This window comes from Dipodomys merriami, unplaced genomic scaffold (genome assembly GCF_024711535.1).
Source record: "Dipodomys merriami isolate MVZ:Mamm:240054 unplaced genomic scaffold, mDipMer1.0.p SCAF_70, whole genome shotgun sequence".
NCBI classification, from domain to species: domain Eukaryota; kingdom Metazoa; phylum Chordata; class Mammalia; order Rodentia; family Heteromyidae; genus Dipodomys; species Dipodomys merriami.
This window is the reverse complement of record NW_027206291.1, coordinates 6,854,429-6,878,646: the sequence shown is the minus strand read 5'-3', so window position 1 is coordinate 6,878,646 and position 24,218 is coordinate 6,854,429. Positions and strand designations below refer to the sequence as shown.

The 24,218-nt window shown below is 57.0% G+C and overlaps 1 protein-coding gene across 5 annotated transcripts in view; it reads left to right on the top strand.

Annotated features, from left to right (window-relative positions):
* Positions 1–24,218, top strand: part of LOC138817637 (guanine nucleotide exchange factor DBS-like) — an 84,078-nt gene that overhangs the window by 47,406 nt on the left and 12,454 nt on the right. For all 5 annotated transcript variants that reach the window (XM_070008124.1, XM_070008123.1, XM_070008126.1 and 2 more), the window contains exons 5-20: positions 3,922–4,041; positions 6,702–6,818; positions 7,338–7,487; positions 8,313–8,437; positions 9,599–9,713; positions 13,818–13,937; positions 14,306–14,497; positions 15,312–15,503; positions 15,990–16,149; positions 17,467–17,540; positions 17,751–17,827; positions 19,564–19,630; positions 20,310–20,425; positions 21,541–21,610; positions 23,689–23,781; positions 23,862–23,954. In XM_070008124.1, coding sequence (XP_069864225.1) covers positions 3,922–4,041; positions 6,702–6,818; positions 7,338–7,487; positions 8,313–8,437; positions 9,599–9,713; positions 13,818–13,937; positions 14,306–14,497; positions 15,312–15,503; positions 15,990–16,149; positions 17,467–17,540; positions 17,751–17,827; positions 19,564–19,630; positions 20,310–20,425; positions 21,541–21,610; positions 23,689–23,781; positions 23,862–23,954 — 1,881 coding nt within the window. The remainder of the gene's footprint in view (positions 1–3,921; positions 4,042–6,701; positions 6,819–7,337; positions 7,488–8,312; positions 8,438–9,598; positions 9,714–13,817; positions 13,938–14,305; positions 14,498–15,311; positions 15,504–15,989; positions 16,150–17,466; positions 17,541–17,750; positions 17,828–19,563; positions 19,631–20,309; positions 20,426–21,540; positions 21,611–23,688; positions 23,782–23,861; positions 23,955–24,218) is intronic.

Genomic DNA, 24,218 nt, shown 5'->3' with positions numbered 1-24,218 from the left:
CTCGCATGCCCCTGCAGGGCTGTCCCCATGGGACACCGGAGTGCCTGTTGTCCCCTGCTCCTACTCCATGGTGTGTGCGTTGTGACCTCTCCCGTTCTACCGTCTGTGTTCACATTCACATTTTGAATGGAGAAGCCTACACCCAATTCCATCTGTGCTCTAGAATCTTCAGCTCCAGGAAATCGAACGTAAAGTACTGTCTTGTGGGCTGGGGCCGGACTCCGCTTTACTCTGGGGCCAGTGCAGGGAGACACAGGCTGGAGCAGAGCAGAGCATGGTGAGCAGAGCACCACTGTGGTGAACGCCACGGCTGGTCTCCTGCCTGAGGACCGGGTACAGTGCTCCAAGGCTGAGATGGCAGCAGGGGCAGAGCAACTGGTAGCTGTGGCATGGGAGCCAACTCTGGAAGGCTTCTCCGCAGACTGGAAGCCGGGCAGAAAGGGCAGGCTCCAGACAGAGGGAATGGGTTTTTCCCAGAGCACAAGGCATAGGCACCAGCCAGAGAAGGTAGCCAGTGAGTGACCCCAAGTGGTCCTGTTGAGCACAGGCCACTGGGACAGGGTGGTGGTACCACAGCCCTCCCTGAAGAGGGGACACGCAGAAGGACAGGGAGCTGACCTTCAGGGAGCCTGGGCCCAGGCCCAATCCCCAGACTCTCCTCTAGAGGGCGCCTCTCCTCATTTTTCAGTGTGTCAGGGCCATACTCCTGTGCCCCGTAGGCCTGCTCCTCCTCTGTGGTTCCAATGAAGAGAGCGATGGCCACTTCCCCTGGACCATAGGGTGCGAAATACACCTTGGGGGGCTTCCTGGAGCTTTGTCCTGTGTCCTTGTGGCCGTGCCGGCCCACTGACAATGCTTCTCAGCCTCCTTGCTGCAACAGGAGAGCTGCGACGGGCCCACCCAGCGTAGGCACTGCCTGCCAGCGTCTCCCATTCAGACCCAGAGGTGGTTTCTGTCTTCACACTGAGACTCCAACTTTCAAATGAAATTTTATTCGCTGTTGGCTACTTTCAGACAAATGTGACTGGTCAGGTCCTGGCTGCTGTATTTAATATTAAATAGACAACGTTAAAATATTAACTAGATGACAGGCCCGTGGGTGTGGCTTTGAACCTTAAGAAAAGTGACTGGGGCTTGAGGAGGGTTTTAAATTGTGGCCAGCCCAGTCGGAGCTGAGGAGAGCCGGGTGGGCTGCAGCTTCCCGGAAGGCTGCCGGAAGGGCGGTTTCCGTCAGTAGGGTCATAGAGGCCGATGTAGGAGTGTCCTCAGCCTCCGACTCAGCAAGGCTGCGTTCTCCCGACCGAGGAGTCACCACCTGCAAGTCAGCGGGTACACTGCACAGTGGTACACTTGACAGTGGTACACTGGACAGAGGGTATACTGGACAGAGGGTACACTGGACAGAGGGTACACTGGACAGAGGGTATACTGCACAGTGGTACACTTGACAGTGGTACACTGGACAGGGGGTACACTGGACAGAGGGTACACTGGACAGCGGGTACACTGGACAGCAGTACACTGGACAGAGGGTATACTGGACAGAGGGTACACTGGACAGAGGGTATACTGCACAGTGGTACACTTGACAGTGGTACACTGGACAGAGGGTATACTGGACAGAGGGTACACTGGACAGAGGGTACACTGGACAGTACGTATACTGGACAACAGTACACTGGACAGCGGTACACTGGATGGTGGGTACAATAGACAGTGGGTACACCCGACAGCAGTACACTGGACAGCAGTACACCAGAGAGCGGTACACTGGAAAATAATACACTGGACAGTGGGTACCCTGGACAGCGGTACACCGGACAGCTGTACACTGGACAGAGGATAAACTGGACAGCAGTATACCAGACAGGGTATACCAGACAGCAGTACACTGGACAGAGGGTACACTGGGCAGTGGTACACTGGACAGTGGTACACTGGACAGAGGGTACACTGGATAGAGGGTACACTGGACAGCAGTACACCAGACAGAGGGTACACTGGACAGCGGTACACTGGACAGAGGGTACACCAGACAGTGGTACATCGGACAGAGGGTACACTGGACAGAGGGTACACCAGACAATGGGTACACCAGACAGAGGGTACACTGGACAGAGGTGCACTAGACAGAGGGTACACTGGACAGAGGGTACACTAAACAGCGGTACACTGGACAGTGTTACACTGGACAGCAGGGTACACTGGACAGCAGGTACACTGGACAGCAGGTACGCTGGACAGAGGGTACATTGAGCAGCAGGTACACTGGACAGCAGTACACCGGACAGTGGCACACTGAACAGCAGTACACTGGACAGCAGGTACACCGGACAGGGTACACTGGACAGTGGTACACTGGACAGTGGGTACACTAGCATCATGTGCATTGGGCATTGTGTGTGCTGGGCATCGTGGGCACCGGGCATCGTGGGCACTGGGCACCAGGTGCACTAGCTACCAGCACAGGTGTGGTCACTGGTGGCACTTCCTCCTGTTCTCCCCCAGGGCATCCTGGTCATAGACGTGGGTATCCCTGCAGGTAGAGATAGGCGTGAGTGTGGGCTGGGTCTCTCTCTGGGGTCTAGGGGTCCCTGGGTCACTTCAGCACAGCCTCTGGGTCTGTGGATGGAGCAGATGAGCTGGAGGACGTAGCCTGCCTAGAGAGGCCAGGATAGCTCCCAGCTCTCTCCTTCCCTAACCAGGAAAAGCCCCACCCAGCACCACTGCCCATGCCATGTTGAGGGTCTTATGGGCACTGATGCAGCACTGTCCCCTTCTAGAGCAAAGCCAGTGTCCACTGCCCTGGTGGGAGGTTATCCATCCAGGCCAGGCCACCGTCTACTGCCCTTGAGTTGGCTTGAGTTGTGGATGGGTCAGCTGTCTTCCTGGCAGTCAACTGCAGGTCCACTGCCCTGAAAGCAGGTCAGCCACAGGTCAGCTGCAGGTCTGTGTCCTCTGCCTAGGATTCAGGTCCGCTGCAGGTTAGCATCCACTGCCCTGAGAGCAGCCGGCTACCAGTCACATGCCTGCTTGGCCCTTAGCTGTCACATCTGATCTGGCGTCAGGGCTCGGCCACTGTCCTGCCTCTCCTATTTAGGAGCTTTTCACCTGATGATACACAAGTCAGACTCAGGTCTGTCTCTGAGTCTGGGTCTCCCTGGACCCCACCAGCTGAGTGTGGCTGGGCTTTGGAGCAGCCCCATGAGTACCACCCTGTGGGGCTGCCCCAGGTCCACACTAGACACCAAGCATGCCTGGAGACACTCCTTTTTCAGACAGGGGGAACACAGGTTCAGCTTGGTCTCCATTTTGAAGATGGAGAAACTGAGGCATATAGGAGTCAGGTAACTAGGGTCACACCCCTTCTAAGTAGGTTGAGCAGTGACCAAATGCGCGTGTGGCTATTCAAGGGCTAAGAGTGGTGCTGCGGGCGGCTTGGCTTGCTTTTCTGTTTCAGACACCACAGATATGGCTGTTTAGCTTTTTTGCGGTTGTTTCGCAAGCCTGTTAGTGTCAGAGTACCCCAGACATGGCGGCTTAAGCAGCAAAAAAATCCGTTCTCCTGCGAGTTCTTGGGAGCAGAGGGCTTCGGAGGCTGATGGCCAAGAACCTGGGGTATTGCTCTGCTTGTGGAAACAGCCCCCTGTGTATGCCTGGCTTCACACACATGCTTTCAAGTGCATGTGTGCATCCAGGCTTCCTTCTGGTACAGCCTGCCCTGGGTCAGGGCCAGGGTCCGCCCCATGACCTCATGTGCCTGGTTACTGACCCAAGAGAAGACACCCCTCCAAATAAGGGTTGTCTTCCAACCCATGACAGCTTTTTACAAAGCAGCGGGGCAGCAGCGGGGCAGTGCAGCAGTGCAGCTCTGCATCCTCAGGCTGGGATGTGTGTGCCACGGGCTCTTCTTTCTCACAGGCAGCATTCCCAGCAAACCTGCAGCTGGTCCTAGTTCTCCGGCCCACGGGATTTTTCCAGAGGACTCTGTCAGACATCGCCTTCAAGTTCAATAGAGATGACTTTAAGATGAAGGTTCCGGTGAGTGTGCCTCCTACCTCGCCAGCGGCGGGACTGAACCTGACTGCATTTTTGGCCCACTGTGACTATCGGAATTCTCTAAGTAATCCCCGTGCCTCCGCCACAGAGCAAACCCCCAGGCCTCGTGGGAGGATGAGCCTCCTCACGGCTCCGTGCCCCACCTCCCCACCCCGCCTCACCCCAGGCTGCGTGGTGGCCCAGGGCTGGGCCCTATGGGGCACCTCTAGAGTCACAGGGCATTTTTGCTCCAAGCCTCGGCCTTGCCAGAGCCCCACAAAAAAAGGAAGGTGTGGGAGGAGGGCGTGGGCAGCCCCAGGCCATGGAGGGAGCCCCCGGCCATCCCTGGTCATGGATGGACAGGGGCCTGGAACAGCCCAGAGAGCCCTAACTCCTCCTTGTGACTTCAGCCAGCACAGGGCAGCCCGTCCCTGCCTGTGTAGCTTAGCTCTGTGTGCTTTAAAATCGGAGGCTTTTTAAAGTCTTGGAAGCCTACACAATCCAGAGACCGCATAGCCTGACCTTTTAGCCTGTGTGACAGCTCTCCTGGACTCAGGGCAAACTACCATGAGTTCATTTCCTCCTCATGAAGAGGAGGGGAACAGGGACCACACCCGGCCCCTTGGAATTACCACCCATGCTACCCAGATGGCTTCTGGAAATCAAAACTTCTGGAAGCAACCGCCACCCTCCAGGCTATGGCTGCTCTCAGAATCTGGCCACAGCCTCTGACCTTCACAAAGCTGCTGCTACCCCCTCCCACGCTGCCGTCCCCTGCCCAAATAAGCTGAGGCCCTCTCTGAGCACATCAGGTCATTCTAGAATTACAGAAGAACATGCTGTTAAACGGTGTCAGTGTCTTTCTCAGATGTGGTGTGCAGCCTCGGTGCTGGGGAGAACAGCCAGGGGGCACGTGTGTAGCCCCGGCAGCTGACACTGAGGCATGGGGCACCGAGGGAAGTGACCACTTGCCTGGATTGCTCAGCCCAAAACCTCTGGAAGCTTGCAATTTTATTATTTTTTGGGGGGGGTTCGGTCATGGGGCCTGATCTCTGGGCCTGGACGCTGTCCCTCAGCTCTTCAGCTCAAGGCTAGCGCTCTACCACTTGAGCCATAGCGCCACTTCCAGCTTTTTTCTTTTTGCTTATGTGGTGCTGAGGAATGGAACCCAGGGCCTCATGCATGCAAGGCAAGCGCTCTACCACTGAGCCACCTTCCCAACCCCTTATAATTATAATAATAATAATTATTATTATTGTCAGTCATGGGGCTTGAACTCTGGACCTGGGGGCTGTCCCTCAGCTCTTTAGCTGGAGGCAAGCGCCCTACCACTTGAGCCACAGCACCACTTCTGGTTTTCTGAGTGGTTAATTGGAGATTAGAGTCTCACGGACTTTCCAGCTTGGGCTGGCTTTCAACCGCCATCCTCAGATCTCAGCCTCCTGAGTAGCTAGGATTACAGGTGTGAGCCACTGGTGCTTAGCACATATTATTTTATTTGATGAACAAGAAGTGGAATCAGCCCTATGACTGTTCCAAGTTTCAGTGAGAATCTGGCTTTTGTGTCTGTGCTTGTGTCAGTCCTGGGGCTTGAATTCAGGGCTAGGTCACTGTCCCCGAGTTTCTATTGCTCAAAGCATTTGAGCCGCTGCTCTACTTCTGGCTTTCTGCTGGTTAATTGGAGATGGACTCTCCTGCCCAGGCTGGCTTCAAATCATCATCCTCAGATCTCAGCCTCCTGAGTAGCTACGATGACAGGCATGAGCCACCTTTGCCTGGTAATCTAACATTTGTTAGAGCGGACAGCATGCTCCACTCTGGCTCTCAGCATCAGCCTGCTTACAGGTACTGCTGAGTGATTCCTTGCTGTGTGGCCACCCACGTGGAAAAGCCACGGGAGCCTTCCCCGGAGCCACAGACAGCTTGTCTCCAGGCGCCAGCAGACGTCTCTCAGGCAGAGTTGTCCTTGTGGGAATCCCTGCTCTAACACAGCGCTCAATAATACATGTCTGCTATCAAGTAGCACGGGCCTGGCCTCGGGCCCTCAGGACCTGATAGCTTTCAAAGTCGTCCATACTTCCCCTAAAGCTCAGTGGCATCCTGGCTTCACAAAGGGCAGGAGAAATGCAGAGCCGAGAAGGTGCAGTGTGGGAGGAGCTGGCGTGGCCCTGCCCCGATGGGTCCTGAGTACACCTTTCAGGAAGTGCTGGTTGCAACAAACACAGGGGCCTGGCTTTGTGGCTGCTAAGAGCGACTTCCTGTGAGGAGGATGCACCATTCCCTGCAGGGGCTGTGACAGCGCTGTCTTCTGCCCAGGTCGCGCCGTGCATTTTGCATCAGAGCTCCCCTCCTGAGAGGGGTGCATGTACCCACTGGGGCATCCCTGCTGGCCAGGCTCTCTGCCCTGGCTTCCCTGTGTGCCCTCGGGCCAGCATCAGCCCTCAGCTATGCCTGATGAGGCCTGTGCTACCACGTGTGCCCAGTGTACCAATGAGAGAGCCGGGTTGTGGAGAGAATAAGCCAGTCCTGGGGTCAGCCAGCCCGGAGGGCCAGGGCCACAGTGGTGTCACCAGCCATGCCATCCACCGTCCCTTGGTGTCCAGTCCTTCAGGACACAGCCTTCCCACTCCCCCGTCCTGCTGATGCCGGTCCTGTCCCCTCAGGTCATAATGCTAAGCTCAGTACCAGAGCTGCATGGCTACATCGATAAGTCCCAGCTGACCGAGGACCTCGGGGGGACCCTGTCCTACTGCCACTCCAGGTGGCTGTGCCACCGCACGGTGAGTGCCTGGGTCTCTGTGCTGTGCCCTGGCTGGGGCATGGTTAGTCCAGCAGGCCATTGCCTGCTCGGAAAGCTTGCTCGATTCGCTGGAGTTTCCTCCCCACGATGAGGCGATGGTCTCAATAGACCTTAGTCAGTGTAAAGAAATAGCCGGAAGAAATAGTCATAAGTTTGGGCGTGGCTTTGTCTTGTCCTTGGAGACAAAACTGTGTTGTTCAGTCCGGCACTTCCTTAACAAGGAGGGACACAGCAGACAGACAGACAGACAGAATGACTCCCATGCTGGGGAGATTTGTAAATCTGATGGTACATTCCTGACGAGGTGTGAGTCCACGGTCATAAGAAGGCATTTCCTTGCACACGTGTGTGTGCTGCCCTGCTGGTGCTCCCTGCACGCGTATGTGCTGCCTTGCTTGTGGCTCCCCTTTCTGAGGACTGTCGCGGTGGTGGAGGCTTTCAGGGTGGCGGCGGCGGCGGTGGGGTGAGCAGTCTCTGACCCGGCTCTGCTCTTCCCAAGGCCATCGAAAGCTTCGCCCTCATGGTGAAGCGGACGGCGCAGATGCTGCAGACCTTCGGGACCGAGCTGGCCGAGACTGAGCTGCCCAATGATGTGCAGTCGACCGGGGCAGTGCTGCGTGCCCACACGGAGAAGAAGGGCAAAGCGAAAGTAAGTGCCGGTTCCTGGGGGTACAGCTGGACCCCACCTGCCGGTGCCAGACGGGGGTGGGGTGGGGCGGGAGGGACCGGCAACTGAGCACAGTGTTGGACCAGCCTGGGGACGTGGGCATTTCAGATCTGCCTTCTCACACCGTGAGAGCCAGCTCTGAACCCCGTAAAACACAGTTCATATCTGCGGGTGGCTAGTACGGCCCCGGTGCAGAGCGGCTCTGAGACCTCGGGGCCTGCATTGAGCCAGGGCGGCGCAGCGTGGCTCACCCTGAGACCGGGTGGCGCCCTGGCAGCTGTGGTGTAGGCGGCTGTCATTTTGGGGCCAGGTTCTCTCGCCAGTGATCATGACAGGCGAGGCTGAACTTCCTGTTTAATCCTCTCATGCTCACTTTCCCCGGTACAGGCCGAGTCGCTCGCATTGCTGGTCAGCAACGTGGCTGGCTTTGAAGAGGGGGTGTCCACCAGATGGCTGGCACTGGCCAGGCCTCTGAGGACCGTGCCCAGCCTCTGCCAGTGCCCCCCCCGCCCCCATGAGGCAAGGCTGGCTGCAGGTGGGCAGGAGAAGAGCTGGTTTCTGGTTTCCTTTTTACCTAATCCTGTGCCCCAGGTGACGGTAACCCTAGCTCTGCCCCACCACCAGGAGCGAGCACCTGACAGCTGCTTAGACAGACGTCTAAGTGCAAGCAGGCTCATGATGGAGAGATGGTTTTACACCCATCACGCACAATGCATCCGGGCACGCCAGACCACTGGGAGCCTGGACTGGGAGCCGCTGCGGACCACCCGCTGCGGGCTGAGGTGCAAGGCTGCATTGTCTCCGCAGGAGGACCTGCAGCTGGCGCTGAAGGAAGGGAATAACATCCTGGCGAGCCTCAGGGAGCCGCTGGCCGAGAGCACGGTGCTCAGCGTGAACCAGGACCAGCTGGACAGCCAGGCCACAGTGCAGAGGTGAGGCCCGGTCGTGCTGCCCATGCACCCCAGAGGCTCTCAGGCAAGGGAGTGGCAGCCAGTGCAGCAGGGGCACCATGGTGGCTCCTCTGAGTGCAGAGCAGGGTCCCCGGTGCACAGCCTCCAGGCTGAGATGTCCGGCCGGGTGGGGATGGAAAGGCACTGCAGGCCGTGGAGCTTCTGCAGGCCGAGTACCTTCGTGAGCAGGAAAGCAGTCAGGAGCCTGTGGCTCCAGCCTGGTTTGGGGGTGCAGGTTGGACTGTGGTTGTACAGGTGGAGCTGGTACCAGTCTCTCTTGAGTCTCCGCCCTCACTACAGAGCATAGGACAAAGCACTGCACACTTAGGGTCAGCAGGTGCCCGGAACTTGGGGGCGTCCTACCCTCACCCTCCAGGACAGGTGGGCACTGTCCCTGCTCCCACATGAGGGGACAGGCTCATGGCGCCTAGGCGGAGCCTTGCCCAGTGGCTCGGTGGCTGGCCAGGCCTGCTTGCCCGGCTGTTTGATGGACTTCTCCTGCCTGGCCACACACAAGGCAGGCGTGCTGTCCCAGGAGCATGGGGGCGGGGCGTGTGTGCCAGGGGCACAGAGCAGGCATTTGGTTAAGTGGTGCCCACCCTGGCCCACGAGGAGAAGGTCTGCCCGCTCCATGGTGGGGACCTGGCCAGGGCCCTAAGTCTTCCTCGTCTGCCACAAGGAGCCCGCCCAAGCCCAGCCTGTGGGGTGCCGGGGGTGGAGGTGTCTGGGAGCCGTGCTGGCACTGGGTAAACAGAGCAGCAGGGGTGAGGCGGTGCTGGCCAGCATGACTCCAGGCCTCCCCGTGGCAGCCGCAGCTCTGCCCTGACCCAGGGCTGTGAACAGGAGCCTGGGCTTGCCCCGGCCGACCTTCAGGAAGGAATGGAGGCTGCTCTACCCATGACAGGAAGCGAGGACAGGGCTGGGTTTTGTCAGAAGTGCCTGTCCTTCATATCCCAGGGTCCATGGGTCCCACCTGCACACCCCAAGCATGGAGTCCTTAGGGGGCTGGTGGAGCTGAGCCCTGCCCCACCCAGGTGCTGGGAGATGCTGTCCGGGGGCCCTGCCCCATCCAGGTGCTGGCAGGCGCTGTCTGTGGGGGCCTGACCCGCCCAGGTGCTGTCCACTCACTGCTGACTCTCCCAGGCTCCTGGCACAGCTGAATGACACCGAGGCTGCCTTCGACGAGTTCTGGGCCAAGCATCAGCAGAAGCTGGAGCAGTGCCTGCAGCTGCGGCATTTTGAACAGGGTTTCCGGGAGGTGAGTGGGGGGTGCAGGGGTGGAGGATGTGGGGCCGTGCACCATGCTATGTGTGGCACACATCAAAATGCCAGCATGGGGGTGGCCAGGGACCGAGGAAGGCTGCTGGGAGCAGGTCGCCCTTTGGTGAAACTCGCAGACAAGCACAGATACCCGCACATGAGTAAGGACTGACCCCGGGTCCCCCGGTCCACGGTGGTCACTAACCACAGAGCAGCCACCACACCATGTCTGCCGTCGCGGCTGTGGATGGGACGTCCACCCCACCAGGACCGCTGGGTGCCCTTAGCAGCCAGCCGCTCAGCTCTTGGAGATCACTGTCACTTCCTCCTGCCATTTTGAGAACACTGTGTGTGGGGCACAGCGTGTGGGGCACAGCGTGTGAGCGGGGGGACTGGCTCTCAGCATTGGTCACTGGTGGCAGGGGGTAGCTGTGCTTCCCTCCTTCTTACAGCAGGGTGGTACTGTGGTGCAGCAGATCCTCCCCAACCATCTGCCCACTGAACCATACTGGCGTCTTTCCGGGGTCCCCTGGACACCATGGTCAGGGCTGCTGGGAACATTTGGTTCATGTGTCCGTGTGGATGGTCGCTGAGCAGATGGAATCACATGTTTGCCGGTCCTTGTGGCATGACCAGCACCGTGCAGGTCTCCACACGTTTGCCAGTTCACATGGCATGACTAGCACCTGTATACATCACCACACATTTATTTAATCAGTGTTGTGTAGTTTTCAGTGGATGATTACAGCAGGTCGCGTTTGATTTACTTTATCCCATTTTTTTTGTGTATGTGCTGGGCCTTGGACTTGAACTCAGGATCTCACACTCTGACCTGGCTTTGTTTTGTACAAGGCTGGACCTTTACCATTTGAGCCACTCCATTTCTAGCTTTTTGCTATTTAGAGATGAGTCTTGCAGACTTTTCTGCCTGGGCTGGCTTCAAATCTGGATCCTCAGATCTCAGCCTCCTGAATAGCTAGGATTGTAGATGTGAGCCACTGATGCCAGGCTAAGTATCCTATTTTTAAAAAAGAAATTGAAGTGGTGTATTTGTAACTTTAGTGTCCATGTATCCATTGCTAAATGTAGAAATAAGTTAATGCCTGTATATTCATGCTGCCTTCTGTAACCTTACTGAACATGTTTATCCTAGTATTCTGTTGGGGTTTTACACACTGATGATCAAGCCCTGCACAAAAGGGCTGACTTCTCCCCTTTGGCCATAGGCTTCCCATTTATTTCTCTTCTCCCTTATTACCCTGGCGACAGCTGCACCATTTGAACAAGGTGCTGGCAGGTGGGCATCCTCAGTTTTCCCCTCTCAGGGGAGAGCTCAGGCCTCTGGCCACCAGGCAGCAGGGGTGCGACAAGGATTTGTTTGTTTGTTTGGCAGTACTGGTGTTTGAATTCAGGGCCTCCTATTTGCTGGGCAGGCACTCTACTATTGAGCCACCCCTCCAGCCCTGCTGCAGGGTTTTGGTAGGTGTTATTTTTTAATCAACCTCAGTTTTTCTCCAGTCCTGTTTCTCTGGGAGATTCTAAAAGCCTAAGAGGCCGTTTATTTCCAGCAAATGCCTTTTCTGCATTGATTGGCATAACTGTGGTTTTTCTGTTTGGATTTGCTGATGTGGCAGGTGATACAGATTGGTGCTCACAGTCTGGACCAGCTGTGTGTCTCTGAAATAACTCGGTCATGGTGGTGTTTAGTTATTTTAATAACTTGCTCGATTCTACTTGATAATGGTTTGTTAGCAGTCTTTGCATCTGTGTTCAGGGAGGGACGCTGGCCTGTAGTTTTCTTTCCTTTTCTGGTTTTGGTGATGTTAGCTTCATAAAGTAAATGAGTGATGTTCCCTGTGCCCACTTTCTGGAAGTTGCATGCTGTGGTTCTGCTTCCTCTTCAAATGCTTGGTAGGATACTCCAGGAAATCCACCTGGTCCTGGGGGGCTTTTTAAAGTACAAATTCAGCATCTCCATCAGTTCTAGGGCTGCTGGAATTACCTGTTTCACACAGAGCAAGAGGTGGCAGTGTGACTTGAAGAGCCGGTCCCCTCTGTCTAAGCCGTGGGAGTCCTGTGTCCAGACTCCCTTCTGATCCAGCTTTCACCTTTCTCTCCCCAGCAGGCTCTGCGGTCACAGTCCTGGTTCCACTGTGGACACTGGTGATTCGCCACTTCCCTCTTCCTCTTCTGTGGTTGGAGGTCCATCACTGCCCCTCTTTTCAGAGAAACAACTCTGCTTTGTTGATTGTCTCATCACTGTCTGTTTTCAATTTGATTGCCTTCTGGTTTTATCTCTATTGTTCTGGATTTGTTTTAGTGTTTTCCTGGGTTCTTGAGGCAGAGCTTACATTATTTACTTAAGAAAATTCTTCTTTTTTAATAATATAAATATATATATATATATATATACACACATGCATACACACACACATATATGGAATGCTATGAATTTTCCTCATGCGACTCCTTTAGCTGCATCATCAAAATTTTGATATTTGTATTTTCATTTAATTCATTTTCCCTGAACTTCCTCTTGATTGGTAATGTGTGTGGTTTCCAAGTGTCCACAGATTTTTCTTGTTACCTTTCTATTCCTGACTTCAGGCTGGAGTCACTGTGACCAGAGAACAAATACAGTTCTCATGTTTCATTTCTGAATCAGAGGTTCATCTCATGCCCCAGGATGCATTCTGACTGGGAACATTTCCCCAGGTCTGGGATAGAGGGTACTCTGCTGTGTATGATGCCCTCTGAAAACACCATCACACTGGGCTGGGTTCTGGTACTGAGCTCTGAATCTTGGCTGTAATTGGTCTATAGTCACAGAGACCCTAAGTCAAAGTGTAGGTGTGCTGGTCTCTCTCTCCCCACCTCGCCTGGTTCAGGGTGCATGCCTCCAAGCTCTGTTGGGCACACACACAGGATCCCCGTCACATGGTGTCCCTGCTTGTCTCTGTGACCCCCAGTGTTACGGAGTCTTCCTCAGTGTTCACCCAGCCCCTCCTGCTCTCCAGCCAGTGGCTGTGTTCTCATCCATTGCCTTCCACCTGCGGGCACTATTGCTTGAATGAGGTGCACTCAGCTGGCCACGCTGCTCTCCAGTCCTCTCTGCAATGCTGTCCTTCACTGGGTGGATTCCATGGCTCACAGTCAGAGCACTGGGTGGATTCCATGGCTCACAGTCAGAGCACTGGGTGGATTCCGTGGCTCACAGTCAGAGCACTGGGTGGATTCCATGGCTCACAGTCAGAGCACTGGGTGGATTCCATGGCTCACAGTCAGAGCACTGGTGGATTCTGTGGCTCACAGTCAGATCACTGGGTAGATTCCATGGCTCACAGTCCAATCACTGGTGGATTCTGTGGCTCACGGTCAGAGCACTGGTCGATTCCATGGCTCACAGTCAGAGTGCTGGTAGATTCTGTGGCTCATGGCCAGGGATTACTGGTGGATTCCGTGGCTCACAGTCAGAGCACTTACAGGTCCATGAGGGATTAAGATGGTCTCCTGGTTTTGTATTTTCTGTTTGTGATGTTTCTGCTTTTTTTGTTTCCTTTTTCCTGCTTTCCTATGGTCGCCTAGACATTTTCTGGAATTTCGTCTGTGGTGTTGGAGTTTGGTCTTGTGCGGCTCTTTCAGTGGTTGTCCTGCATACCAGTCCATACTTCCCAGATGGACGGCATCAATTACTGAGTGCCTACGACGTGCATCTGTATCTAATTCTTCTGCATGCCTTTTGGGCTATGTTGGCATAATTTCACTTTGAGCACAACATCTATACGATGAAAACTTGTCTTCCTTTGGGTACCAGAACTATGAGACATGAGAGATTTTGCCATCCCAGAGGAAGTGAGCCCTCTGCTGCCCCCAACAGCGGGGATGGGCCGGCCCTGGGTGTAGCCCACCACGTCCTTCCAGCACAATGGCAGGCTGGACAGAGAAGAGTGGGCGTCAGGGGTCTGAGGCCGGGCCCGTGCCTGGGTTCTCGGCCCAGTGTGACCCCCAGTGCCTCCTCCCTTTGCAGGCTGCCTCCTCTGCGCTTGGCCCGGGTGTCCTGTGCCAGGCATGGAGGTTCTGAGATGCCCTTCCTCCACTGCAGGTCAAAGCTGCCTTGGACACAGTGTCCCAGAAGATAGCCACCTTCACCGACGTTGGCAACAGCCTGGCACATGTGCACCACCTGGTGAAGGACCTGGACAGCTTCGAGGCGAAGTCCAGTGTGAGAGGGGTTTGTGGGTGGAGGGCCAGCGCCAAGCCATCACCAGAGGGCCCTGTACCCCCTGCTGTCAGCCACCTGAGCAGAGGTCCCCAGGGCTGCCAAGGTGTGTCACAGGCAGGCGCCTCCCCCTCCCCTCCCCGGGCCCACACACACCCCAGGCACGTGCCCTGTAGTCCGTAGCTCCTCTGCCATGCACTGTAAAGTATCAACTGATTTGCAAGAACAGTGCTCCTCAAGGCCAGGCCACCCGGGGCCTTGGCCCTAAGGTGGCTCCAGGATTTGGTAGCCCCAGCTTTGGGACAGGAATCCCTCGGGGTTGGGCCAAAGCGAGCTGTGCTGACCTTTCTTTGGGTGGCTGTGTCTTGCAGGCGGCTGTGGACAGGGCCCGAGCTCTGTCCCTCGAGGGCCAGCAGCTCATTGAGAACAAGCACTACGCCGTGGACTCCATTCAGCCAAAGTGCCAGGAGCTTCAGCACCTCTGCGACCACTTTGCCGCCGAGATCAGCAGGAGGAGAGAGCTGCTGAGCAAGTCCCTGGAGCTGCACAGCCTCCTGGAGATGGTAGGGGCCTGCCCGCACACCTGTCTACCCGCTGACCTCACACCTGTCCACCCATTGCCTGCACACTTGTTCACCCGCTGACCTCCCACCTGTCCACCCACTGCCCACACACCTGTCTGCCCGCTGCCCGCACACCTGTCCACCCACTGACCTCATGTGTCTACCTGCTGTCCGCACACCTGTCCACCTGCTGCCCGCACACCTCTCACCTGCTGATCTCATCTCTCCGCTCGCTGCCTGTACATCTGTCCACCTGCTCCCCGCATACCTCTCCACTCGCTGACCTCAGACCAGTCCACCTGCTGTCCACATACTTGTCCACCCACTGACCGCACCTGTCCACCTGCTGCCTGCAAACCCATCCACCTACTGCCTGCAAGCCTGTCCAGTCACTGACCTCAGACATATCCACCTGCTGGCCACACAGCTGTCCACCCACTGACTGCACACCTGTCCTCTCCTCTCCCCCCACTAATGAGAGGAACCTGCCCCTGAGTACCTTCTGGCCCAGCCGAGCTCCTCACTGGCTGATTGGTTATTGCTTGAAGACTCGGTGCACCCCCTCCTTTCCTCACCATTGGGGGTGTCCGCACAGTACCAGCCCATAGGGCTCATGGCCTAGGAACTCAGCCTGCTGTTCACTTACACAGTGCCCTGCCCGCCTGCAGGGCAGGTCCAGCCCGGGGTATCTGTTGGACTCTATCCTCTGGCCTCCATGGCCGAGCTCCATCAGCAGATACACGGGACGCAGGGGGTGGGGCGCCACAGGGGAGACGGCCAGGCACTAACCCTCATGGTGATGCTTTGTTCCCAGTCCATGAAGTGGTGCGATGAGGGCATCTACCTGCTGGCCTCGCAGCCCGTGGATAAATGCCAGTCCCAGGACGGTGCCGAGGCAGCTCTCCAGGAGATCGAGAAGTTTCTAGAGACTGGTGCAGAAAATAAGATCCAAGAGCTCAATAAAATTTACAAAGACTATGAATCTATCCTCAACCAGGACCTAATGGTAATTGGACCCGAGCATCCCTTCTTAAGTCCAGAGTCCTGGCGGCGGGGAGTTACCTTGCGGGGTGTCGGGAGGAATCCTTTAGGGAAAGGCCACAGACAGGGCATGCTGGGGGTGCAGAAGAGGAGGAAGGTGACAGAGGCCAGGCCTCCCCGCTGCACCCATCCACTAGCACAGGGGTCTCCTACCGCTTCCGGATACCCCCTGTGGCCACCTTGTGCCAAGGGTGGCATTCACACACGTGATTCTGGTAGTCCACCAAAGCTGGACTCCCCACTTCCAGCTGCCGGCCCCAGCCCCCCTTCAGGCCAGCAGGAGGGAGCTCTGCACCTCCTATGGCTGCTCCCTGCCCCAGGCCCAAGATAGATGCTGCCTGGGAGCCTTTGGGTAGGGAGGCTGGGCACAGTGAGGCCCATCCTGCCTCAGGATTGGTTTAACGACCAACACCCACCTCTATAAGATGCCTCAGCAGCTGTGTCGTTCCAGGACCACGTGCAAAAGGTCATTCAGAAGCAGGAGAGTATGCAGGACATGTTTCACCGCAGACAGGCCAGCCTAAAGAAGCTGGCAGCCAAGCAGACTCGGCCTGTGCAGCCCGTGGCCCCCAGGCCGGAAGCACTCACCAAGTCACCCTGTCCCTCCCCAGGTGGGTGCCGCCACCTCACCCCGTCGGGGGTCCTTGAGCTGGGGCAGCTGAGGAAGCCCCGTGCATGTTCCCCCTTCATGGCCTTCCCCTCTTCTCACCTGGGCCTCCTCCAGGGCCAGCAGTCTGCAGCCCAGGGTTCATCCGGTCTTAGCCCCACCCTTTTTATTTATTTATTTATTTTGTCAGTCCTGAGGCTTGAACCCTGGGCCTGGGTGCTTTCCCTCAGCTCAAGGCCAGCACTCTACCACTTGAGCCACATCACCACTTCCGGTTTTCTGAGTGGTTTATTGGCGATAAGAGTCTCTCGGACGTACTTCCCCAGGCTGGCTTTGAACCGAGATCCCCAGATCTCAGCCTCCTGAGGTGCTAGGATGACAAGCCTGAGCCACCTGCACCCAGCCCCACCCTGTTTTAAACAACAAGCCTCCAGAGAACTGCTTTGTGCCTCTTTATCCGAGGCCTGCACCTATAGCAGAGTGCTTCGTCCCTGCCTGAGTCCCACAAAGCTGGGCATGCTGGTGGTCCACCAAGGAAAGTTCCTCGGGTTGTCTCCCCTTCCCTTCTGCCCAGTACCCACTGCCCACTGTTACCAAAGCAGCACCCCCTCACTCTGCTCTGACTGCTCCAGCCCTCTGGCCATTCCCGACCCAGGGCACCATGTCCTGGGCCCTACCATGGGACCCCACTGGCTGCGGACCTTCCCTGCCCTGTTCCCCAGCCAGGTTCTCCCCAGAAGCTCTCCTCCACTGCCACGGCAGACACGGCTCCATCTTCTGAAACTCCATCTCCTGCTGTCAGAGCATTTCCTTTCCTTCCTTGCTTGGCTCTGTCACAGGGACAGAGATGAGGGGGCATGGGGCGGGGTCTCCTGTGGGCCTCAGGGCCTTGGCAAATGTCCAACACAAGGACTGAGTGCCTGGAGAACCAGGCTCTGCCTTCCTGCGTGTTGGGTTGAAAGGAGAATGCTTCCTGACCCATGTGGAGCCCCCAGGGGTCGCCCAGGGACCTTCCCGCCTGCCTGCCCTGTTCCCACCATTCCCTCCCTCTCACCAGCCAGTTCCTGCCTCGGCCCCTCCCTCTGCCTGCACTGTTTCATTCAGGCCCATCCCGCCCCGCCCAGGGGCTGTGGGGTGGTCCCTAGCTTTCTTGGGGAGCTCTCCATCCCTCCACTCCCTCACCCCCCTCACGCCCCACATCTACCTTCTCCATTCCCGTCCTTTCATCCACAGGCCTTTTCCTTTCCCTCCCCTCCCCCCGCTGGGCATGTTTCCCCCTCCAGGAAGAGCTAATGCCTCCTCCCCCCACTGTCCACCACAGGTACCTGGCGGGGATCCGAGAATACGAGCTCTGAGGGCAGTGTGGTCCGGAGGGGCCCCTACCGGAGGGCCAAGGTGAGGCAGGGGCGGGATGAGCCACGTAGCCCATCTGGGTGGCACAGCCAAGGCTTCTTAGCCCTCCCCAAGTGGCCACTTCCTGACCTGTGGGTCCATCCTTCGGAGACTGGCCCTCAGATGGGGACGGGGCCGGGTCTGGCGGGGAGAGCTGGCCTTTGAGGCTGCTTCTCCCCGATTTCAAAATTAGCACTGCTGTTCTCTTCTCAGAGTGAAATGAGTGAGACCCGGCCAGGCCGGGCCAGTTCCACGGGGGATGAGGACGAGAGCCTGGCCGTCCTGCGCAGGTGTGTGGCTGTCCCCCTCCCCCCTTCCCTCTCCCTTACCTCCCCCCTCCCCCAGTGGCCAGGCTGCGCTCAGCTCTGGCTGACAGTGTCTGGGTGTTGGTGAGCCATGCACTTCCATCCTGACGGGCAGAGTGGGAAGGAAGCTCGAACTGACTGAGCACACCACCTTAGGGGCCGATGTGCCTCTCTGCACGGCTGGGCTTGGCCAGATCCAGGGCTCTTACCCAGGCTGCCACCCTCCCCCACTTCACAAGGGCACCTGAAGGTCACTGAGTGCATGCTGTTTCACACGGCCAGCGGGACTTAGCTACCGAGTGGCTGGTCGGGTCTGCTTAAGCTCTTCGGTTTCCCCACAGTGCTGGGTCCCTAGACTCAGGGAGCCTCATGCAAACTGAAAAGCAGCTCCTCTTTGACCCCTGACCTGGGAGAAAGAAAGGTCTCACTGATCCAGGCAGGCAACACAAGCTCAGGGTGTGCAAACTGGAAAAAACAGAGCAGCAGGGGATGGGGGGCTTGCGCTAGTCTGGGAGGATGTCTCAAGGTGGTTGGCACTGTAGATGATGTGTGTATGTGTGTGTGTGTGTGTGTGTGTGTGTGTGTGTGTGTGTGTGTGTGTGTGTGTTTGTGTGTGTGTGACAGACACCATGGCTGACATGTGTGTCTGTTGGTCCCTGGATGGCTTCTGTCCTTCATGTTTTCTCTGAGGGCCTCCACCAAGGGAATGCAAGTAGGTCCCTCTGGCTGCTGGGGACAGTTTTGGAAGCATTTGAGCAAGCCGGTGCACAGGCAGCCCCCTTCCCTGAGCCTCTGCAGGAGTCTGTGAACAGAGCGAATTCTAGAGTCAGAATAACCCCGCTTGTTGATGAGCAGATCCCAACCCTCTGGCTTCTGAAGGAAGCTGAGGAGGCAGAGGCGGAGGAGGGAGGGTGTGGGGGAAGCTTCCCGGCAGAGCAGACTACTGGGTCCTGTGGCTCAGAGGGTGGCCTCCTTTCTGGCTGTCCGGGTGCAACAGGAGGGGCAGGCCCCTGAACCGTCCACCCCTGTCCACCTTGTCCACACCAGGACCTGGACATGCCGTGCATGCTGATGGTTAGACTGACCCATGCAAGCCCCAGTCCAGGAGCCCCACCTGCTCCTGCTGTCCTGAATTTAATCCAGGTCCACTGTGAGCCTCGCAGTAGGCCCATGTGGGAAGAAGGTCTGAATGGCCGATGGATCTGTAGCCCCGACGGTGGCCCGTGCAGGAGCGGAGTGCGTGCTGCAGGCCCAGGGGTGGGGCTGAGGCCGAGCTGCGGAGCCACACTGGATGTGGCTGGCCTGGGAGGGCCAGAAGACTCAGTGTGGGGAGGGCCAGGGTCTGCTGGTAGAGGAGCCTGCAGAGAGCCGACTGACCCACGTATGCGCGCAGAGGGAGAGCTGACTGACCCTCATGCACATGCACACGGGTGGAGCTGGAGGGTTGGCTTGTGCACATGGGGCCAGAAGGCTGGAGTGAGTTAGATCCCTTCTAGAAGGTTGTAGAGCTGGCCAGCCACCGTCCCGAGGGGCGAGGGCCAGGTGGGAAGGGCGGTCAGGGCATGTGCACCCTTGGACTCCACTTCCCCTTTTATCTTTCCCTGAGCAAGTCCTCTTAAGCATACCACTGTGTTTCTTGGTCCACACGTAAGACCAGAGACCCAGTTCTTCCTGCTGCCCCTCCTGCTCTAACCCGTGTGGCTCTCCATGCCCGTCCATAGACACGTGATGAACGAACTCCTGGACACAGAGCGGGCCTATGTGGAGGAGCTGCTCTGCGTTCTGGAGGTGAGGCTGGACAGGACAGGGGGGAAGGAGGAGGGGAAGGGGAGGCTGGACATGATGGGGTTGGGGAGAGAGGGAGAAAACCCACATCACCCTTGCTCTGTAGCTTCATTTTGAAACTCCTCTCAGAAACGAGGGCTCATTTGTATACACACAAAGCACGTGCCTTGTTCATAGGGGTCCCATTGGTAGCACCATGTCCTTCAGCCGGGAAGGTGCAGGAGGGGGTTGGAATGCAAGGTCTGCACTGGGAACAGGAACACCTGACCTTCTAGCATGATGAGATGTGTATGGAGGCTTCCAGAATGAGGCAGGGGTGGAGGTGCTGAATGCTCCCCGTGGTGCACTGGGGCGAACAGCTGCAGCTGGTCTTGAATGCAGGCGGGAGTGTGGTAAAAGAGATAAGCTTCCACCAGCAGCACCCACACCAGCTGCTGTTCATAATGCCCGTGTACAGCTTTGTCCAGATGAACTGCTTGAGAGACAATTGCCAATGATTAGGAGTGGAGCTGCTTTGTTAGTTTATTCACGTTTGTGGTGTTGAGAAGCAAGCTGAGAGCATTCGTGCCAGCTCAGTGCTCTGCCCTGGACTGGCCCGTCAACACCGAGCGACCAGAGCCAGCAATGCCCAGCTGCGGCCTGAGGCCTGGGCTGTCCGGGCTGACCCGTCCTCTCCCTACAGGGCTACGCCGCAGAGATGGACAACCCCCTGATGGCTCATCTCATCTCCACGGGCCTGCACAGCAAGAAGGACGTTTTGTTTGGGAACATGGAGGAGATCTACCACTTCCATAACAGGTGGGTCACCCTTGGTGCACTTCAGCACACACCGTCCGGTCCCTTGCTCTCACAGCTCCTTCACCCACCTGCAGGCCCTGGCTGTGCGTGGCTGACAGTCATCCAGGATACGCTCAGAGCGGCAGGCCTGGGATTGGGGTGCAGGGAAGCAGGACAGGCTGGCTAGCCCCCGAGCTGTCCTCCCCCACCCCCAAGGTTAAGCTTTGGCACTGGGGACCTGAAAGCCACATTACCACTTTGGCTCATTCTTGAAAAGGATGGCGAACAGGTGTGCCTTCCTGTCACTCTTAGGAGAGCTAAAGGGCTGTCTGTCCCCAGAGAACAGGAGTGGCCTCTCTGTGGCTTTGTTGTTGGATGGCATAGCCATCCACTGGCATGCTGACCCGTGGCTCCACTTTGCTATTTTGTGGCTGTAACCTAATGAGCAGGTGCTTGCTTGCTGGAGCGCAGATGAGCCGGTAGACATTCCACATGGGTTTGGGGGAGGCGGACAGTGGACGTTTGCACCCCTGTCCCAAAGAGGCCTGGCACGAGCAGACCCCATCCACAGCACTGCCGTGGGGACTGGGCCCTGGAACCCTGGCCTCCGCCACCCCTCCTCTGCCTCACCGTCTCTCACCAAGAAAGATGCTGCCCATCACTTGCCCTGCAGGGCTACACACTTCCTGAGGGTTCCAGAACTTTCTCATGCAGCCGGGGTGTGGCCCCACAGCTCAAAGCTGCACTGCTCCCATGCAGAACGGCCCACAGTTGCTTCTTCTCTGGGGCTTCTTCCCAGGAGATGAACACAAGCCGGGTGTTGAGAGCAGAATCAGCCCTGCACTGGGGCTAGTGCCACCCGTGTCCTCCCGTCCATGCCAGGCCTGCTCTTCACAGCTCACATCTGTGCCTCTGCACCCACCCAGACACAGCTCCAGCTTCTGTGTGCACACTGGGTCGGAAGCAGGGACATAGCACAGGATGGGGTGGGTGACATTACAGGTCAAAGCATGATGTCCCCTGGAAAATGGCCACCACCGCAGGATGGTGTGGGTGACATTACGGGTCAAAGCATGATGTCCCCTGGAAAATGGCCACCACGTCTGTGCGTCTTGAGCACGTGCCCCTCTGCTTAGGATCTTCCTGCGGGAGCTGGAGAGCTGCATGGACTGCCCGGAGCTGGTGGGGAGGTGCTTCCTGGAGCGGGTATGTACCACCACATCGGCACGCACCGCGCCGCTCCCCAGACTACTCAGTCCCTATCTGTGACTCCAGTTTCCACAGCAGTTCCCAGCCCCACCCAAAGTACCGAGCACTAGTGCCCCCTGACCCCAGAAGGCCTCCAAGTTGGGGGGAGGGCAAAGAAAAGTTTTGAAGATTAATAACTAGCTTTTAAAAAGAGAAAACCCAGGGCTGGGAAGGTGGCTCAAGTGGTAGAGCGCTAGCCTTGAGCTGAAGAGCTGAGAGACAGCGCCCAGGCCCAGAGTTCAGGCCCCATGACCGGAAATTTAAAAAAAAAAAAAAAAGAAAAAGAAAAAAAAGAGAAAACCCATAAAACACACGCTTTGGGGATACTAAAGTCAAGGCCGGCTGCAAGTTAGAGAGGCGGTGGGACTTTCCCACACAGGATGGTGCTGTTTGTATTTGGGTCTGGCCCTGGCTCAGACTCCTCACTTGTTCGATGACACTGGACAAGTTGCTGGTGCCCTCCCAGACCCAGAGGACACCGTCAGGTGGCGTGCAGGAGCTGCTAGTTCAGCAGTGTGGGAAGGAAGCTCACGTAGGAGACTGGAGCGATTTCAGGAAATAAAGAATGGGAGGCTGAGGTTGTCTGGGGTTGGCACTGAGTGAGGAAGCAGGAGGAGGAGCCGTATTTGTCCCAGCTCAGCCAAAAGAGATGCTGTTCAGGGGCGCTGTTCTGGGGCCAGGGTCACCTCACCCGCGGTGGTGCCCCGGGAAGCTCTCAGCAGTGCAGGTGCTCCGGCCAGCCACGCAGAGCTCTCAGCGGTGCATCCTTCATGGTGCCACGCCCACCCAGCAGGCCAAACCTGGAAGGGCCGCAGCCCCTTGTTCTGGGGGGAACGCTGCCGTCTGAGCCGGTTTTCAGGTGTCCGGGGAAGCTCCCTGTGGCAGGAGGCACGGATGGGCGCTGAGCTGCGCGGCAGGAACGGCGGGGACGGTGGTGGACACGAGCTGACGCTGCCCCTCCCCGCCCAGGCTCTGCACTCACCCTAGGGCTGCTGCTGTGGCTCCTCGGCTGCACAACTGTCCCTCAAGGCGGGTGGACAGGGTGCTCACCAGGGAGGTCGGGGAGGCCTGGAGGCTCCGTGTCAGGGACGAAGCGGGGCAGGCCAGGGTGGACTGTGTCAGGGAGGACTCGGGAGGTGGGCAGGCCAGGGTGGACTGTGTCAGGGAGGACTCAGGAAGGGGGGGCAGGCTAGGGTGGACTGTTTTCAGGGAGGACTCGGGAGGTCGACAGGCCAGGGTGGACTATGTCAGGGAAGACTCGGGAAGGCAGGCAGGCCAGGGTGGCCTGCATCAGGGGACCCAGCCTGGCATTCTTGCTGAAGCTGGGCAGGGTGAGCGATATTTGAGGTATCACCTGAGCTGTCCCTGCCCTGGAGCCATCTCCACCCCAAAACTGTCTGTGTCCCAAAGCCCCTGTGTTCTGTGGCTATCAGTACCCCTAGAGTTACCTAAACTCTTAAACCAAGATGGTCTTAAAGAAAGATAGACCCTGATGCTGTCCTGCAGCATCTCTAGCCTAGTCCAGTGAGCCACAGCAGTTCTATTTCACACAGGGCTCAGGTGTGCTTGTTATAAAAACACTTGTATCAGTTTCCAAACTGCCTGAGAAGACCCTAGAACTGTGTGTAAATAACCAGACAGAGAACGGTAATAAACATAGCTGGCTACTGAAGGATAGATGCTGTGATTGATTGATGGACTGTCTGATAAAGATCTATATAGATAGGTAGGTAGATAGATAATAGATAAGTAATAGGTGATAGATAATAAATAATAGATGATAAATAATAGATAGTTGGTAGGTAACAGATAAATAATAGATACATGATAGATAATAATAGGTGATAGACAGAGAGAGATGATAGATAGATGCATGCTACTGAAGAACAGGATGTGGCAGAACCCAGAGCACCATCACCACTGGACCACCCACGCCTGTGATCTGAGATGGTCAATAAGGAGCAGGAGCTCTCCACTGATAAGCAGAAGGGTCTGGCTGGGAGCCATGTCTCTTCCACTCCTTCCTCCTGCCGCAGATGGAAGACTTCCAGATCTATGAGAAATACTGTCAGAACAAACCACGCTCCGAGAGCCTGTGGAGACAGTGCTCCGACTGCCCCTTCTTCCAGGTAAGGCTTAGCCCTGCCTGACAAGCCTTCTCAGACAGAAGCCGGGGCCTTGCCTAACCTCAGCTGCTTGGCGGTTCCAGGAGTGCCAGAAGAAGCTGGATCACAAGCTGAGCCTGGACTCCTACCTGCTGAAGCCTGTGCAGAGAATAACCAAGTACCAGCTGCTGCTCAAGGTGCGCCCCGCCCCAGCAGCCCCCGCCTGTGGGTAGGCGTTTGCAGCTGCTTCCACACCACACGCAGGCCTGGGGATTTCCCTCAGCCGCTCTGCCCTGGCCCATTCTGACACCCGTGAGACCTGTGTGCTAGACTAGGTAGTGTGGGGGGAACCCGAAGATGAGCAGCCAAAGGGATCCCTGGGCCCCTGCTCATCCCGCTCCAGGGTTTTGTGCAGACAGGACCCTGCATCCCCGGATTCAAGACAGGCCTGTGCCCTCCCA